Below are 17,416 nucleotides of genomic sequence, written 5' to 3' on the forward strand. Positions count from 1 at the left end.
TTTGAAAATAAACATGTTGGAGAAGTTAAGAAATAGCTGTTTCTAATTATCAAATAGCTTGTTTTTCATAGCTGGACAAAGTGCAGATGGGGGAACCTGTGCTGTAATTCATTTTAGATAACAGTAACAAGGCTTCATTTTTCAAACTAAATTTTTTTCCTTTTAAATAAGTTTTTGGTCTTTATTTGTAATACTAGCTTTTACTGAGAAAAGGAAACAAGGATAATATGCATGAGTACAAAACAGAAAATAAAAAGTACCTATAGCTATTAATATTTTAATATAGTTTTCTGGATTTTCCCCATCTGTACATATATACATATGCAGACATATATACACGTTACATATTTTAACAAAATGGAATCATGATGTTTTATAACTTTTTTCATTTATCAATACATTGTGAGTATCTTTCCATGTTAACTTATGTTAACTACAGAATCATTTTACTAGTATCATGTATGGATACACCATAATTTAATCAATCCACAGTTGTTGATAATTTGATTATTTACAATCTTTTACATTGTAAGCAACACTATGAAAACATTAACCCATCTTTGTCAATATGCTCAATTACTTTCTAAGGATAAATTGTTAAAAGTGAATTCCAGGGACAAAATCGTTTCCATATTTTTAAAACTTTGTATACATGTTGTCAAACTGCCCTCCAGCAAAGCTGATCATATACATTCAATTTACACATCTATATACAGTGTATGGTGGTGCTCATTCTCACCAACACTTTATCATTATTTTTTAATCTTGACCACTCCGATAGCATAAAGGTACATTGTATGCATGATTCCTTAAATCAGACCAGTATTCACCCAAATCGCACTCGTAATCTTGAAAGTCTTAGTCAAGAGATGAAAATTCAGGGAATTTAATATTTAAAAATATAACATTTCAGTTGTTCATTATAACTGGTTTGGTTGTTCTCAATCCAAGCTGCACAATGGAATTACCTGGAGAACTTAAAAAAAAGAAAGAAAGGAATAGAACAGAAAAGCAAAAAAGCAATGCCTGGGCCGTGTCCCAGACCAGTTGAAACCTCATCGTATGGACAGTGTGGACAGTAGTGTTCTTTGAAATCCTCCTGTTGATCCAGATGCAGAAAGAGTGGGGTGGGGAGGGTAAGAAGCACATGCTGTTGAAACGGATCCTATAATCATTTTTTCATAAAAAGTCTCCACCTAAAAAGATGTATTGTTTTATGTAATACATGCATTTGGCAAATATTTATTTTTATAAGCACATGCATTTAATTTTGTATTAAAATATTAAACATGTATATGGTACAATGAACAATACGTGTTACTAAAAATCTGAAATAATTCAAAATCTTTACAGCTATGCTATACCATCACAAAATGTTTTATATTTGACCATGTTACCAGTGAGGCCTTGAACTACACAGAAGTTTCCACAGTTGTAACTGTAGTACAAATATAAATTTATATTTTTTGTTTATTCTTAACAGAATAACACAAGAATTTTTCTTTTGATATATAGACTTTGTATTAATATATTTAACCACGTAGCACATGGATTGACCATATTTTTGAACCATTCTGATAAAGTTTGGCATTTATATATTGATTTTTCATTATTATATATAACACAAGGATGAACATCTTCTTGTATATATTTTCTTACCTTTGAATTTTTCCTAAGGAAAAATTCCATCACTGGCATGACTTTTATGAGAATCAAACATAGGTAAGTGAAAGGCTTGTAATGTGTAAAAGTCTATGCAAATAAAAGGAGCTGTCATTTTCACCATTATGACTGACATCAGTAGTTGTAGTTAGTAGTGGTGATGTGATAGTAGGGCTAAGTATAAATCAGCATATCATCTCTACAGCACGACTTTGCAATTTTTTCCAGTTTTCAAGTCTGCTTTTTTTTTTTTTCTCAAAGCTCTCAGTGTTTCCTTTAGAGAACGAGATTAAAAACACCCTTGGTTTGAAAATGTATAAATATTTATAAAATATTATGGTGAAATAATGACTATGTTCACAAAGAGTGGGGTAAGAACGCACCAAATGCTGAAGTAGGCATATGATATACAATTCTTTAAATATTAATTCAGATCTGTAATAAAACAATCAACACCTTAAACATTTCATTGCCTCTTAAATCTTGCTACTATTTCTGTACATAGGTACTGTGCTTTATTTGCATCTGGAAACCATCTTTTTATATAACATAATAGAAACTCTTATTTACTAGTAATCACCATGTGTGTGGCCTTTTCCCTAGCTGCTAAATAATAATTACACATTTAAATGTACAGATCACCCTTCCTCTCCTACAGTCAGAGCACATTTTCAAAATACTCTAGTGTGTATTTTGCAAGGCTTTGTAGGATTTCCTTAGAGGTTATCATTATTAATTTTTAGTCTTTGTTTTATAAGAGAAGCATCCATACTTAGGATTCAAGAAAGTAGCCATTTGGGGATATTATTCTATATGTTTTCCATCTAAATATTCTGAAGAATAATAAGGAAAATACAGCCACTCTGGGTGTATTTTTGCATTACAAACAAGAAGGTGGTGAATACCATAAACTTCGTAAGTGTAATATATGGATCAAAGTCTATTTTTTATTTTCCCTAATTTTCAACAAATCAGCGCAACAAACAGGTATATTCTGCTGAACAAAAGGATAGAAATTGTTATACCAAAACAAAAATATAAATGAAAACCAAAAAAAAAAAAAAAAAAAAAAACACAAAACCCACCAAAAACAAAAAAACAACATAATATCCAGCCCTTTCCTGCAGGAACTGAGTTTAGGTAAAGTGATGAACACACACAAATTTCCTTGTCTTTTTCTTCTTTCAAATATACATTTATTGAGCACTTATTACGAACCAGGAACTTTTAAAGCTCTTTTCATATAACTAGTGTTAACTATAATGCGATATTCTAAGAGCTATAATGGGTATGTAACAGGGGGACAGTTGTAAACTGAAGATGTCAGGGAAAACTAGGCAAGTGGTTAACATCTGATCTGGGATTTGAGAGTGGAAAAGGAGATGTAGAAAGGGCTCCTACGTAAAAGCAAAGTAATTTTTTTTTTTTTTTTTTTTAGAAAGGCAAGGTAATAAAGTACATGGAGGATAATAGAGTCCTATGTATCCTCAAAACAAATAAATAGGACTGGAAGTATTGTATGCTGCTTTGCCACACACCCTGGCCTTCCCTGCCATGGTTAAACGTGCTGCCTTAGACCAGCAGTGAAGAAATTTGAAATCATCTTTCTAATCCATTAAAGGCAAAGACCACTTCTTATTTCCTTCTGTATTTCCAAGACCTAACACAGTCTCTAACACGTGGTTGGCATTGAAAAAATGTTTCTTGGTTGAATGAATCTACTAAGACGGAAAGTTACACTCAATTTCTAGAAATCAGAGCATTTGCATTTGATGCTGAGTGTTTGGCATATGTGTATGTGGAGAAAGGGAGGGAATACTATCCATCTGTGGACAAAAACGGACTCTCCAGTGTACTGCTCCAATGCCAGGACAAGGGATGTTGGAAAGGCGATGGCTGGAAGATGACAAGTTACTTTAGAAGGCTCTCAGGTGTTCTAGGGAGTTAAAAATCACCGTACAGAGGAAGAGGTCCATCACAAAGTTCTCTGAGTTCTTAAAGTCACTCATTAATGCTTGGTGTCATAACAGAGGACCCTGAATTTTTATAGCTGGAGAAAAATTGGAGATTGCGTATTTCTGAACCACTTAATCTTGAATAGGAACTCTCTGGTGAACCTACTGCATAGTTCTGCATAAAAACCTTCTGGTTTGTTGAAGAATGTGGGGAAAATGTTTTCTTTCTTCCTTTCTTTTTTTTTTTTTTCTTTTTTGGCAGCCAAGATGTGTAGTGCTTAATCTAATGAAAGGGACAGTTAGAGTTTTTGCAAAAGCAAACTATTCACTAACCAAGTTAAACAACCAAGAGGCAGCTGGGAGCCTGGAAACAGTAAGTTGGAGAAGTCCTTTAATTGGAAAAAGTGATTATTTCATACCAGCCAGCAGCACCATGAACTGCCATGATTTCTTTTTCTCATTGTCTCTATTGCTTTTAAAGAGGTAGGGGAGAAGACTGGAAAGACACCCAAATAAACCTTCCTGGTGCAAGATTACGTGCCAAGACACCCAATCAGAGACTGAGTCCAGTAATGAGGAAATGACAATGGTTGCTTTCCCAGGGGGGTCGATTCCCAGATATAAACAATACTCTTTGCACACACATATAATTTGTGTGTGTGTGTGTGTGTGTGTGTGTGTGTGTGTGTGTATGTGTGTGGACACAGAAATGCCATCAGTAAATTTTTTGAAAGACTTTTTTCCTACTATTACTAATTCTCATTCTTGAGGTTTTTATCTGTCTCATTAAAAAAAAATGCTTTTCAAAACAAAGGTAATGTCTACTTCTTTAGATTTCTCTTCTTCATCACCAATGTTCTCTGAGAAAGGTCATTGTTCTTATTATGTTAAACTCTTCTATGGCTGGATCTTAAGTATTAATGGTATTGTACATGTCTTCATATGTGTATGAGAGGGCATCAAGCTCACACCAAATGGACTAATAAGCTGTGTTTAAATGTCATTATATCACTTTCAGCTATAGTTCCACTTTTGAATGAACACTACTTTATGCTAGAAAATATTTTCTAAATGGATATCCCCAAATACTGATGTATATCCGTAAAAATCAAGAACATGAGTCATAGAAAGAATTCCTTTGCCACTTGACCTTTACCATTCACTCTGGCAAGTGTACTTGATTGCAAATGGAGTCAACGGCAATCCTTAATAAAAATGCTTCTAGAGAAAAGAGAAAATACCATACCCTTGTGAGTGTAATCAATACAATTCACTTTTCAATCCAATGGAAATAGTAAAATTTTCTCCTCTACACTTAAGGAATTGATTAAAAAATAAATTGAAAACTAATTTTTATGAGAAGTCTAGATCTTCCAACAAGACATTATTTTCCTAAGCCTCCATAATGATGGCATGGTAATACATATTTACAAAACATATCAATCTCTATCCTTGTGCTTTTAGATCCTCATGGAAATTCCTAGATCTCCTTCACCAGAAGTAAGCAGGAAGCCCTGAGGACTGCAGATGCTCCTCAACTTAAAATGGGGTTATAGCCCAATAAGCCCATTAAGTTGAGAATATTGTAAACCAAAATTACAGTTACTACACCGAACCTACTGGACCTCATAGCTTAGTCTGGCCTACCTTAAACCTGCTCAGAACATTTACATTAGCCTACAGTTTGGCGAAATCATCAAACACAAAGCCCATTTATAATTAAGTGTTGATTAGCTCAGGTAATTTATTGCATACAGTATCCAAAGTCACTCTGGCCACATAGTACACTGCAGACTATCGGTTGTTTACCCGTGTGATTGCGGGGCTGACTGGAGCTGCTGCGTGCTGCCCAGCATCGCGAGGGAGGACCACAGGGCATATCGCTAACCCCGGAAAAGATCACAATTCAAAATTCGCAGTACAATTTCTACTTAATGTATGTCACTTTTGCACCATTGTGAAGTTGAAAACGATCATAGATTGAACCCTCGTAGGGTAGGACCGTTGTAGTGGCTTTTTGTTCTCCACAAGGGAGGGAGGGAGAGACCCAAAACCAAAGCACTTAGAAGAAGTGGGGGAAGGAATCCGTGGCATCTCTTGGTTGGCGGATTCTGTTGTCTGAATATGCTCAAGTTAACAGTTAAAATGCTTCATCAGTATTCCAATTAGAACTTTTATCTCCTTATTTTGTTTCATGAGCAGAGCAAGCTGAGTTTCTAGATTATTACGGCTAACTTTGTATCTTTCCATTGTGTACTATTTCATCTGCAGTGCTAAAACAGTGCTTAGCATATAGTAGGTGCTCAATAAATATTTGCTGAGCTAATTGCCTCATGAATATTCTAAGACAGTGTTTAGACCTATTTGGGGCTGCAAAATCAATTTAGTATGCCCCCCTAACCAGTATATTTTGATAAATGAAATAGAAAAGAAAAAAGGAGTACATTGCATAGCGAGGGTATTATTTTGTGGAACCTGCTTCTGTTAACTTATCTAGATGAGTGCTGGGTCATGTTCTGTTAGTGGGTGATGAAATCATTTCAGTGAGTCATGACTGTCATAAAAGAAAAGAAATACAATAAGATAGGATAAGACAGAATAGGATGGGAAGTATCAGAGTGCATCACATGTAGTGTTTTTTCAGGAAGCTTTTAGTTATCCATTACAAATATATCTCCAGTGGATTGTAATGCAAATTAATTTTTTACTGTGGGAAGAAGTAAAAATTAGTTTGAGAAACAATTGTGTCAGGATCAGGCCTGAGTTGCTCAGCTCTGTGGGGGGTGGCCTGTGGACCTGTGTTCCAGGAAGCATGTTTCTCAGACTCTAAGGTGACGGGCGACCCTGTGGAGCTATGCAGCACAGGAGGCTGCTCTAGGGTATCTGGGATAAGTACTCTCTCCTAGACCGGTACCCATGGGTCTTGGATAGATATTCCGAACTTTTTGGACTAGTTCCTACCCCAGAAGTATCTCAGCAACTCCTTTGGAATTCTGTTGTCTCGTTCCATTTGTCATCTGTAAACAAGTGAGATTTACGTGGAATTTACAAGAAGTGTAATTATTCGAAAATAATTTTTACTCTACTCTTTGCTTGGTTGGTGTTCATGTTGTCTGATGTAAGTTCCAAGATGGTGAGAACTTTATGATTTGATTTATTTAGTACTATATGCATGTGGAAATCTATTTTGTGGAAATCTATTTTGATAACATCATAGGAATATTTTTAAGTGTTATTTTTAATGAGTCAAATTTTTGTAGACTTAACATTACTGCCTAGAATTTGGGTTCTTTTAGAAGCTGCTTCACTGTTTTCAGGCCACTTGATTTTAGTAAATAATAGCTTAGGCATCTCCTAGAGAACCGAAGGATTTCTAGTGGCTTTCTAAGTGAGCTTAGTGTATTGCAATGGAATAAAATTCTCCCAATTTACACACTGGGACAATTTATTTCTTGAAAGGTACAAAATAGATCATTGAATCAGCAAACATATCACACCACTCTGAGTTCTGTTATCATCTTTGATTACACAGACTCAATGTCTAAAGTCAAACACATTTTAACTTCTTCTTTTGTACACAAGGAAACATTAAACCTGGAATATGTAAACAAAACAAGTGGTGTAACCCTGATATTAGAAAACCTTCTTACACAGCAAGACATTGTCTGTTGTAAAAATATCTTACAGCAAAGAAGAAATGGCTCATTTTGCAAAAATTTAACCAAAAGAAGACATAGATTTTTATCACAAATCAAGAATTTAATATGGTTTTGGTATTTGGTTAAAAAACAAGAGCAAATGGCAACTTTTAACCTAGAAGCCTTGTGCATCAGATGGGGATAAAATCTGGGCATTTAAAAATTTGGGTGGAAACACTTTCAATAGCCACTGTTATTAATTCAGGCATGACCTTAAAAAAGCCTGTGCTTTGCTTCAATCTACATTAGTCCACAGAAGACTAGATTATTTCTACACAAACTTCCCACATCCTGAGAGGGCTAACTTATATAGTACAATACAGCCTGGAGCATTTTTATCCCATAATCTTTTTGCACCTCTAACCCCAAAAGTAGGGAAGAGAATTTCCCTTTCTTTTCTTTCTGGCATGTTCTGAGAATAAAAAAACTACATATAACAAAAAAACCAACCTCATTACTTTGTAGTCTTTTACCCAAAGTGTTCTTTTGTGGTCTCTATTTCATTTTCTTATACCTACCATATCAATGGTTGTACAGAGTTTCAATCAGATGTATTTTGTGCTGAAATAAAACTTTCTTTTCCAGAGTTAAAATACATATATATATGTACACATATATATATATATAAATTCATGAACATCTATTTATTTGCAGGTTTATTTATATTCTTGCTAGTCAATGTATATCTTTGAGTTAAGGCAAATAAATTTTTGAATTATTTTCTTTTCTGGTACAAACTCCTACTCTGCTCCTTGAGAGGATTATATTTTCAGGTGTTTAGAAGAGTTGATTAAACGTTTTTATTAGAAAAAATAAGAGATATAAAAAGCATTTTAAAGTGAAAAAGTTACATTTAATGACTTTATCACACTGAAGGAAGGTAAAGTTCAGTTAAAGTTAGTTAGCAGAGTAGTCTAAATCTTTCTATTTATTTGAAAACTGTAAAAAACCATAGGGCTGTGGAAAGGATGGTTTGTCATGTGGATACTCACAGTGCTAGGTACTTTGCAGAGGCCCAGGGGACTGGACACTGACAGAGCGAGGTCCTGCGCAGAGGACCAGGGGACTGGACACTGACAGAGCTAAGTCCTGTGCAGAGGACCAGGTTACTGGCATGTGTGTTTTTTGTTCTCTGGTCAGCAGGTGGGCAGCAGTCAGAGGCCTGAGGAGGCATGTGCCAGTCAATGGCACTTGATTTTGGATTCCTCTCTAAACCAAAACACCACAGGACACGTGCTGGAATTACTGCAATGCTGAAACTTGTCTCTCATCATAAACTGAAAGTTGCTTTCACAGTGCACTACCCATGGATTTCAGAACGTACCTGTACTCAGCAGTTTGAGTGTTTGCACTGAGATCAGGAACTGTGGGGTTTGGTTACCAGTTCTACCAGAGCTATGCTTTACAACTTGAGGAATGTCCCCAAGTGTCCTACTGGTTAGTTTCTAAATGAGTTATGTAGAAATATTAAACTTTACTTGTAATTTGATCCAATAAGCTAATAGAAACCTGTAAACTTTACAATTAAAGTGTTTAGGGAGCTTTAGTGGAAAGGCAGTTTCAATACTCCACATAGAATAAAGCCTCAATAGTCTTAAGTGTTAGAAATGTTTCCTATGCATTTCATATCTTTTACCTGATTTTGTTATACTATCTTTGCCTCCAATACCCACACTTGAGTTTGTCCCACAAAATTCATTTATAGGCTTAAAAAGCTTTTGAAAAAAAATTACCAATCGAATGAAGAGTTTTCAGAGCAAGTGATTTCTTGTCTTAACTGATGTCTTAATATAACATTTTGAGCTGCTGCTTCAGAGTGGAAAAAAGGCAGTGGGTTGAGCGGGAGGTCACTTGAGTTCTGCCGAGGCTTCGTTACCACAGAGCAGAGTGGGCCTGTGTTACCTGAGAGTCTCTCTCACCTTCACTGTGCTATCATGCTCAGAGAACCAAGGCTAGCATCTGCCTAACAGTCGCCCTCAAACGTCTACTGATTAGTTTGTTCCTTTATTCTATTCTTTAGATTCCACATATAAGTGAGATCATATGGTATTTGTCTTTCTCCATCTGACTTATTTGGGGATTAGAAAGCACAAATTGGTAACCACAAGATTGCCACGGGGATACGAAAGACAGTTTGGCAAATATAATAATAATGTTATAAAGATTTTGTAGGGTATCCGATGGGTACTTGTCTTATTAGGGAGACCACTTTGTGGACGGTGAGATGCCTGACCACTGCACTGTACACCGGAAGCTGAAGTAGAATAATAATGAAGGTCAACTACAATTTTATATATATATATATATATATATATATATATTCATTCACAGGCTGTGGAGTACAGCATAAGGAACAGTCAGTGGAAATGTAACAGCTCTATACGATGTCAGAGGGGTAGTAGATTGGGCAGGGGGTTTAACACTTTGTGAGGGGTATGAATGTCTAACTATTACATTGTTTTGTACATCTGAAACGAATAATAAAAAGAAGTCTACTGACACGCCACCCACTGAGAAACCCATTCTCATCTGAGTGAGGTGATCCCGATTCATTAACACACAGGTCACCAAATGTGATTCACAAATGAGGGGCTGTTCGCTCGACAATCCATCTGCATTGACACAGACATTCTAATAATTGTACACTACGGTATCAGAATCCAAAGAGACGGCAAATATAACTGACTTTTGTCTAAAAGTGCATCAAAAGTTTACAGACATGGCTTCTAACAGCATTCATGTGCTTCCATTCATTATCTGTTGGATATTTTTAAAGACGCTGAAAGAGAAAAGAGTATTTTTGACCATTAAATGCTTCAGAGGAAGAACTTATGCAGCTGGGAAGAAAATGGATTTTAGAATCAGATGAACGTGAGTTCAAATCCTGATTCAGTTACGTATGATCTTGGACAGTTATTTTACTTCTCTGAGGCTCAGTTTACTCATCCTGAAAATGGGGACAATAATAACTAAGACTTTGGAAAACTAAATAAATTAGAAATAATATAGGTACGTAATAGGTACTCAATAATCGCTATAAGTAACATTTGAGGAATAAAATGTGTTTTTCTTCTAATTTGTTACTGGTACAATAGGAATACCTAGCAAAACTTACAGAGATAGCTGTGACCGTCATCTGCTATCTGACTCTGAATGCCTAGCTTTGGTGCTTATTTGATGGAGGAATAAATGGCAGTGTAAATAAATATTTAGGCTTAGCAATTACAATGACAGAAGATTCAGTGACACAGTTCACTACATATTGGAAAGAAAAATGGCATTAGAGACCTCTTCAATATTCAGGTCATCAAAAAAGTGATATTAATTAGTCAATCTACCCATTTTCATAACCAGCAGCACATCTATGTACATTAATTAGCATTTACTTTTATTAAATTTAGTATTTTAAAAATTCTTACTGACCTCGGTTTTTATCAAGCATATGCTTTCTGTTAGCTTACATGTGATTGGTCACATCCATAGCATTACTAGACATTTATTCTTGTCCTTTTTAGCTATTTATATGCTACCACTATTCTTGCGTTAATACATTTTCACCCTGCGCGTTTTGACACTCCCAGCACTGGCAATCCGGATCCAATGTTTTACAGAGATTCATGGAACAAGAAAATACATGTTCAAGATTATATAAAGTAAGTCTAAACTTGACAATAAACAAGAATATAAATAAATGTTGGTGTTTTCCATTATAGATAAATTTAAATACATTGTTAATAAAATATATACTTTGTAATATGAACTGAGACCTGAAACAAAGTAAGTTGAGGTAAAGGGTATCAAAATTTAAAGATATAATACAATGAGACTAACAATGTCTCACGTAAATGATTAAAGGTACGCTTAATAAATATGGTGAATTTTTAAATAACTAATTTTATGTAATTTTAATCTGCTCAATGCATAAGATTAAATTTTCATTTGCGGAGGATTCTCTAAAGAGTATGAATCATAGAAAAGCTGGAAGCCCCTTTGGAATAAGTATCCTGTTAGACACAGAAAATATTTTCATGAGATTCCTTAGACTAAAAATATCAAGAAGGCACTAATGATTTCAATTATCTTCTCCATCTTATATTCTTTTTAACACAAGAAATCAATGAATAGTTCTTCATTATATACTGACATCAAAACATGACACACAACACAAGTTGTAGCGGATGTAAGCAGTGACACCAGGAAGACACCTGACTTTACTAACAGCAACAAAAACATGTAGGTTATAATGCTGTTCCAGCAGGGTGGTATGGAATACATACAGCCTATACATAGCCACACAATAGCTTCTTACTGAAAGCCTCAGCAGTTTTCTCATTTCCAGCAGCAATCTGGATTTTAACGCCCACTGTTTTCATATTTGAATAGCACTGTCTCTACATTCATCCATTATTTCCTCCCTGTCATTTCCCACTAATCTCCCAAATCATTAGTGTTGGGGTTTGAGTATTCTTTCTAATGTTTTCATGGTCAAATTTTCTGATGTCTCACTGAATTTACCTCTTTAGTGCTTCTTTACAGTTTTTTTTTAATAACAATTTCTGAGGACTCTCTATTGCACAAAATACAGCTTCTAATGTGTCTACTTGAAAATAAAATCATCTCTTTCATTAATAGTGGATGAAGAGATACAATAAATTTGGGTTCAAAACCTTAATGTCCATGCTAAAAATAATGGTTTAGTTCTACGAGAAAACTGTAAAACAATGTCAAGATCAAAAATTCTGGAAATCAGGTTTTCAAGCCTTTTTTTTATTAGAAAACTTAAATTATTACCCTTTTAAAAAAGGTAGTAGCCAATGTCCATTTTTGAATTTTCTCAAACAAATTAATAATAATTAATAATAATAAAGGATAGCAAACTAGGATAAGAAAACACATTAGAAGACAGCTTTCTATTTCATACACCTTCTAGTTACCTTTTCCTATTCATTTACCTAATTTCTGGTCAGCAGCAAGAACAGAAAATCCATTTATTTTTGCCGTTTTGGGTTTTTCAATGAGCTTCCTTTACCTGAATACAAACAAAAGCTAGGGGGGAACGGCCTTTTACTGGCATAGACCAGCACACGCCTCACGAACCAAAACACCTGGCCTGCTACGGCTTCTTTTGCAGTTTAGAGTCCAATGGTTATACGACCAGCTGAAAGTCAAGCATTATTCAAAATGACACAGATTGACAACAAGTAACGGAAACACATGGAATCCCCTTGGCTATTTTTTCCCCTAATAGACAAATCCCTAGCATTCTGTAAATAAAATTATAAATACTAAAGAAATGATGAGAATTTCACAAAGGGGAAAGGATCATTTCTTATCATAATAAATATTTTGGTACAAATGTTTAAAAAAACGTAGAAAAGTTTAGTACCTTTGGGTACTTTTTTCTAATAAAACCATACCTGCTTCAGAACTTGTTTGATTATAGCTGCTAACAATGCTGTTTGGTATCACTGGAGTGGAGGACGCTGAAATTCTTGACTGAGGTGGATTGGGATGTAATGAATTTCCTAAAGCCATGCCCGACTGACTGAGCATCCCACAGTTCCCGCTAGCCTGAATCTGATTTATTAAGCCTGCAAGGTGGTGGTTTGGGACTGGGCTGTGACTGTGGACAAAGTTAGTGTTTGCATTGTGGCAGTGCACGGCTTCCCCTCGCAAAGGTATGTTCTGTGTCAGTGAATTCTGAAGAACAGTGGAGTTCATACTGGGATCTGTAAAATGCAGCTGGTTAGCAGAGCAAGGCAAAGCAGTATTTGAGCCCCCACAACCCGGGGTACTATTGCTACTCAAGTGAGAGCTTTGACAACTCATAGACTGTAGTAACTGAGACATGGAACTGATGGGAAACGAACCCTGACCTTGCTTCCGTAGCAAGTCGGGTCCAGGTTTAGGAACTGCAGAACTATCCATTTGAGACTGTCTGAGCAAACTCAACACTGTGGTAGGTGGCTGTTTTCTTTTCCGCAACGAGTCTTTTTGCTGAGACATCAGCTTGTCTCTTAGTGCTGCTCGGCCACTTTGCCCTTCACCTGTGGGGAGAAGCATGTTGGCAGTCGGAGGGAACATGGTATTTAAAGTGCTATGTCCTTCAGTATTGCCACTGCCAGCAACAGCTCCAGAACTGCTACTGCTGCTACTGTTGTGACTAGCAAGTTTGTTTTGATTTGCTAGCTGTGCTTTGGCTGCTGCTGAGAGTAAACTACTTGCTGGAAAGGAGGCAGCATTGTGCTGGTTCAAGATCTGATTTAAAGGCATTCCCAGCAAACCAGGCTGACTCTTTACAGAACCACTTCCGGCAGGTGCAGTAGGAAAGGCTGCACTGCTTGGGGTATTTAGTACATTACTCATTCCAGCAATTAATGGGTTAGGGATATCCTTGTACTGATGATGTCCATCGGACTTGGTAGAAGGGCTTGATGGCATTGATGGCCTCGGGGACCCTATTGTTGACCTTGGTGACCTGGGTGGAACCTTAATACCACTACAAGTGGCCTGGGGTCCTAGAGGTGGCATCATGAAATTTCCGTGATCTGATGATGTGGAAGATGAGCGTGATCTTTGGGGCGATGCCTCCATCCTTCCAATTCCAGCCCCCATCATGTGCACTGGGGATGTCACTGGAGACGGGGACAGGGAGGTTGAAGCTGAATGCTGAACTCTTTGTACATGACTCCCGTGATTCATGTGACCGGGTTTTACAGTTGGCAAAGGGAGATTACTTGGCAAAGGAACGACCGCAGGGGGCATGCTTACATTCATCACAGGTACCTGAGAGTGGGCGTTTGAATGGAAACTGGCTGGATTAATGATAACGGGGTTCGGATTCACCGGTTTACTGGGAATAGGGTCAAGAATGCCAAGTGGATCTTTCTCAGATGTTAATGGCTTTTTCTGAAGAGCACAAGAAGGTGGCGGTGGGGGAGGTGGGCCCGGGGGCGGTTTGTGGTGGAACATTGCTCGTGGTATTTCCATAGTAGTTGAAAAATTACACATGGGCTTTTTCATTACTGGACTCTTTGTAGTCAAGGTTGGGGAAAGAGGTATATTAGTCCTTCCAGCCATTGCACAGGATGACTGTACAGGAGAACCGTGTAGCATTACTGAAGATGGAGAGAGAGGAGTCCTATTCAGGTGAATGGGACTAGAATTGGGAGCTCCGTGAAAACCAGGATTATTTCTTGGGAAAACATCAGGGCTTCCAAGTGGGTCAGTCCTCGGAGAGATTGAACCATCTCCATAGATCTGGGAACCTGACGACGCCGGGCTGGGCAGGCCTCCGTGGCTGCCGCGGAATGGAGATTTCTGTCCGTGTTCACTGCTGCCCAGTCTCTGCCGGGGATACACTGGGTGGAGTTCTTGTTGCTGGCTTCCAGGCAGCTCTTGTACATACAGCCTTCCCATGGCATTTGATGATCCGATCATTAACTTGAAGGGATTCTTACATTCAGGCATTACAGAATTTGTAATTCCTTCATGAGACTTATTTCTTATAGATCTTGGAGTTGGTGCCCGTGAAGGTACTATTGGAGTTGCATCTGAGGTGAAAGAGGAAAGAAGTTCTGTTAGTACTCTCAGTTCTTTTGTCCCTGGGGTGGGTGAGGGCGGGGGTGGGGGAGAGCAGGAGGGGTGGAGAAAGGGAGGGCATCTGGAAATGGAAATTTGCAAACAGAAGCTGTACCTCTCTGCAACTAGAAGTTCTGCACTCTCCATTAAACTTTGATTTAAAAAAGGCACCTTATTCTCCCTTCACTAAGGTTCTCAATAACTGCTCATCGTGCTCGTTGGCCTATCTGTGGAGAAAGGATGACGAGCTGAAGCCGTCCACACTGACATTAGCCATGCTAATCGTATTTAGAATATGCACAATCAAGATTGACAGCCCAGATGGAAACGGCGATATTACTCTCTTGGATTTGAAGTTTTTAGGAACACGGTACAAGAGAAAATTAGCATCTGTGTGGCATACGATTTTCTTGGGTGTTTTAAATGACTTGCCATTTTCACCAGAAAATCTGTTATCCTATAAATGTTTCCGTTACCTACTGAAACCTCCTCAGGACAGCTGCAGAAACCCTTCCTTATCCCAACATTTTCAACGTGAGAGTAAAAGAGTCTTACTTTTCGTGAATTAAGTGAATGGGATTTGGAACCTTTTATAATGGGAGTGGTAATAACAGTAAATGCAGTAATACTGCAGTCATGCCTAGCTTTTACCGGTATCAAGCCTGTAACACTGCAGTTTCTTTGCCGTTAACCACTCATTGCTGTAAAAACAGTTTTAGTTAGCCAACTTAGGTAAAAGACTGCACTTCTTTTATTAGGCTAGAATCCCAATGCAAAATTTAGTCCGATTGCTAAATCTTTAGTGCTGGGTTCCAACCGAGCGTTCTCCTTGCACAGAGTGCACTGCTCCCTCACTGGCTGTTTGGAATCCTTTTAGTTCCTCTGGAGATCAGACAGAATACAGGCAACAAAAGCAAGCTGGCTCGTTAGACAGAATTTTCACTCCAACTTGTCAGAATTTTAGGTTGAAGTTTTTTAGCCCCTAAGGATGTTTAACTATTTTATAAAGTTGTACCTTTTAAAACAGGGATAGCACATAAAATTCATTTCATAGGCCAATTGCTATCAACTGGGTGGTGGCTGCTGCGAGAGCTATGTTGAAAAGGAGAGTGAGCTTTAGCTGGGCTCCATGAGTCTATTATAGGAATGGAGATGAGAGTGGCACCATTCATACTATATAATGGCCACCCCTATCCTATCACAACATATTGGCAAGTGTGCTTAGATTCATTTGCAATCAGAGGTATATGTGTGTATATATATATATATGTATATATGTATGTATATATATATATATATAATTGCACATTTAAGATAAATACACTTCTCCTACCAATAGTATACCAAGGTCAAATCACATCATAATAATATCTAACACAGTGGTTCTCCACCTTGGATACACAGAAGTCTAGGTAGGGTGCGTTCAAGAAGTAAGAGAACATACATTTTTCTTGGGAAATGTGGGTTTTCGGCATGGTGGAGACGCTTGATAGAGTGATTTCTGGATATAATGTATGAAACATTGAGAACCAGTGATATCAGAGACTTGCAGCACATAAATGCAAGTGAACTTATTTTCTTGTTAAAAAAGATTTTTAAAGTTTGTAATAAAAGAAAGAATATATGAAAACAGTTGGGTACTGTGCTTGACATATAGTGAGAACACAGTTCTTTGTATTAGTATTATTACAAGATTGACAGTGTCCTCTTCAAAAACAAAACTACGGACGTGTGTCTTTTCTTGGGTATTTATATAATTTACAGTTCAGTGGTTAAAAACATAGACATTTGCATTTTTTATATTCCACAGAATTTAGAAAATGGCCGTGGCTTAGAAAGGATTTCTTACATACCTGAGGAATAATAGTCACCACATTTAAAATAACAGGAACACTAAACAAACAAAAGTCACGTTGCTGTTATGTTACAGTGAGGAACGAAAGTATTACAAGAGTTGGCAAGTGTAAATGCTAGGCACCTACCAAGGGCTTTCAATGTATACTCAAGGAGACCTTTCAAAAGAATAAGCAGAAAGTAAATATATATGTTTATGTATGTATAATAGAGGTGAAAACCATGTGAGTCTGAACTTTTAATTATTTAAAGCTCAACCTTATATATAACATAGTTTAAAATTAGGAAATTGAAATACATGCTGCCGTGTTTCCCTGAAAATAAGACCAGGTCTTATACCGTATTTCCCTGAAAATAAGACCGTGTCTTATATTAATTTTTGCTCCAAAAGATGCATTAGGGCTTATGTTCAGGGGATGTCTTATTTTTTTATGTACAACAATCTACATTTATTCAAATACAGTCATGTCATCTTCTTCTGGAACATCGTCATAATGTATTAAATGTGCCCATCTGGCTGATGATCTTAGCTGGGTCTTATTTTCGGGGAAACACGGTATGTCTGAAGCTAGTAAACGAGGAGTATTTAATCCAAGAAAGTATACCACTTTAAAAGGGCGTAGAGATAGACCTCTTATACCTGTACTAATTAAATATTTACCTTTA

The 17,416-nt window shown here is 36.9% G+C and overlaps 1 protein-coding gene across 8 annotated transcripts in view; it reads right to left on the minus strand.

Moving 5' to 3' along the window:
- The window catches only part of MBD5 (methyl-CpG binding domain protein 5), a 375,179-nt gene that overhangs the window by 36,137 nt on the left and 321,626 nt on the right, over positions 1-17,416 (minus strand). For 7 of the 8 annotated variants that reach the window (XM_033113043.1, XM_033113042.1, XM_033113041.1 and 4 more), the window contains one exon: positions 12,733-14,868. In XM_033113043.1, coding sequence (XP_032968934.1) covers positions 12,733-14,868 — 2,136 coding nt within the window. The remainder of the gene's footprint in view (positions 1-12,732; positions 14,869-17,416) is intronic. The other variant, XM_033113046.1, reaches the window with a different exon arrangement.

Source organism: Rhinolophus ferrumequinum, chromosome 8 (genome assembly GCF_004115265.2).
Source record: "Rhinolophus ferrumequinum isolate MPI-CBG mRhiFer1 chromosome 8, mRhiFer1_v1.p, whole genome shotgun sequence".
Taxonomy (NCBI): Eukaryota; Metazoa; Chordata; class Mammalia; order Chiroptera; family Rhinolophidae; genus Rhinolophus; species Rhinolophus ferrumequinum.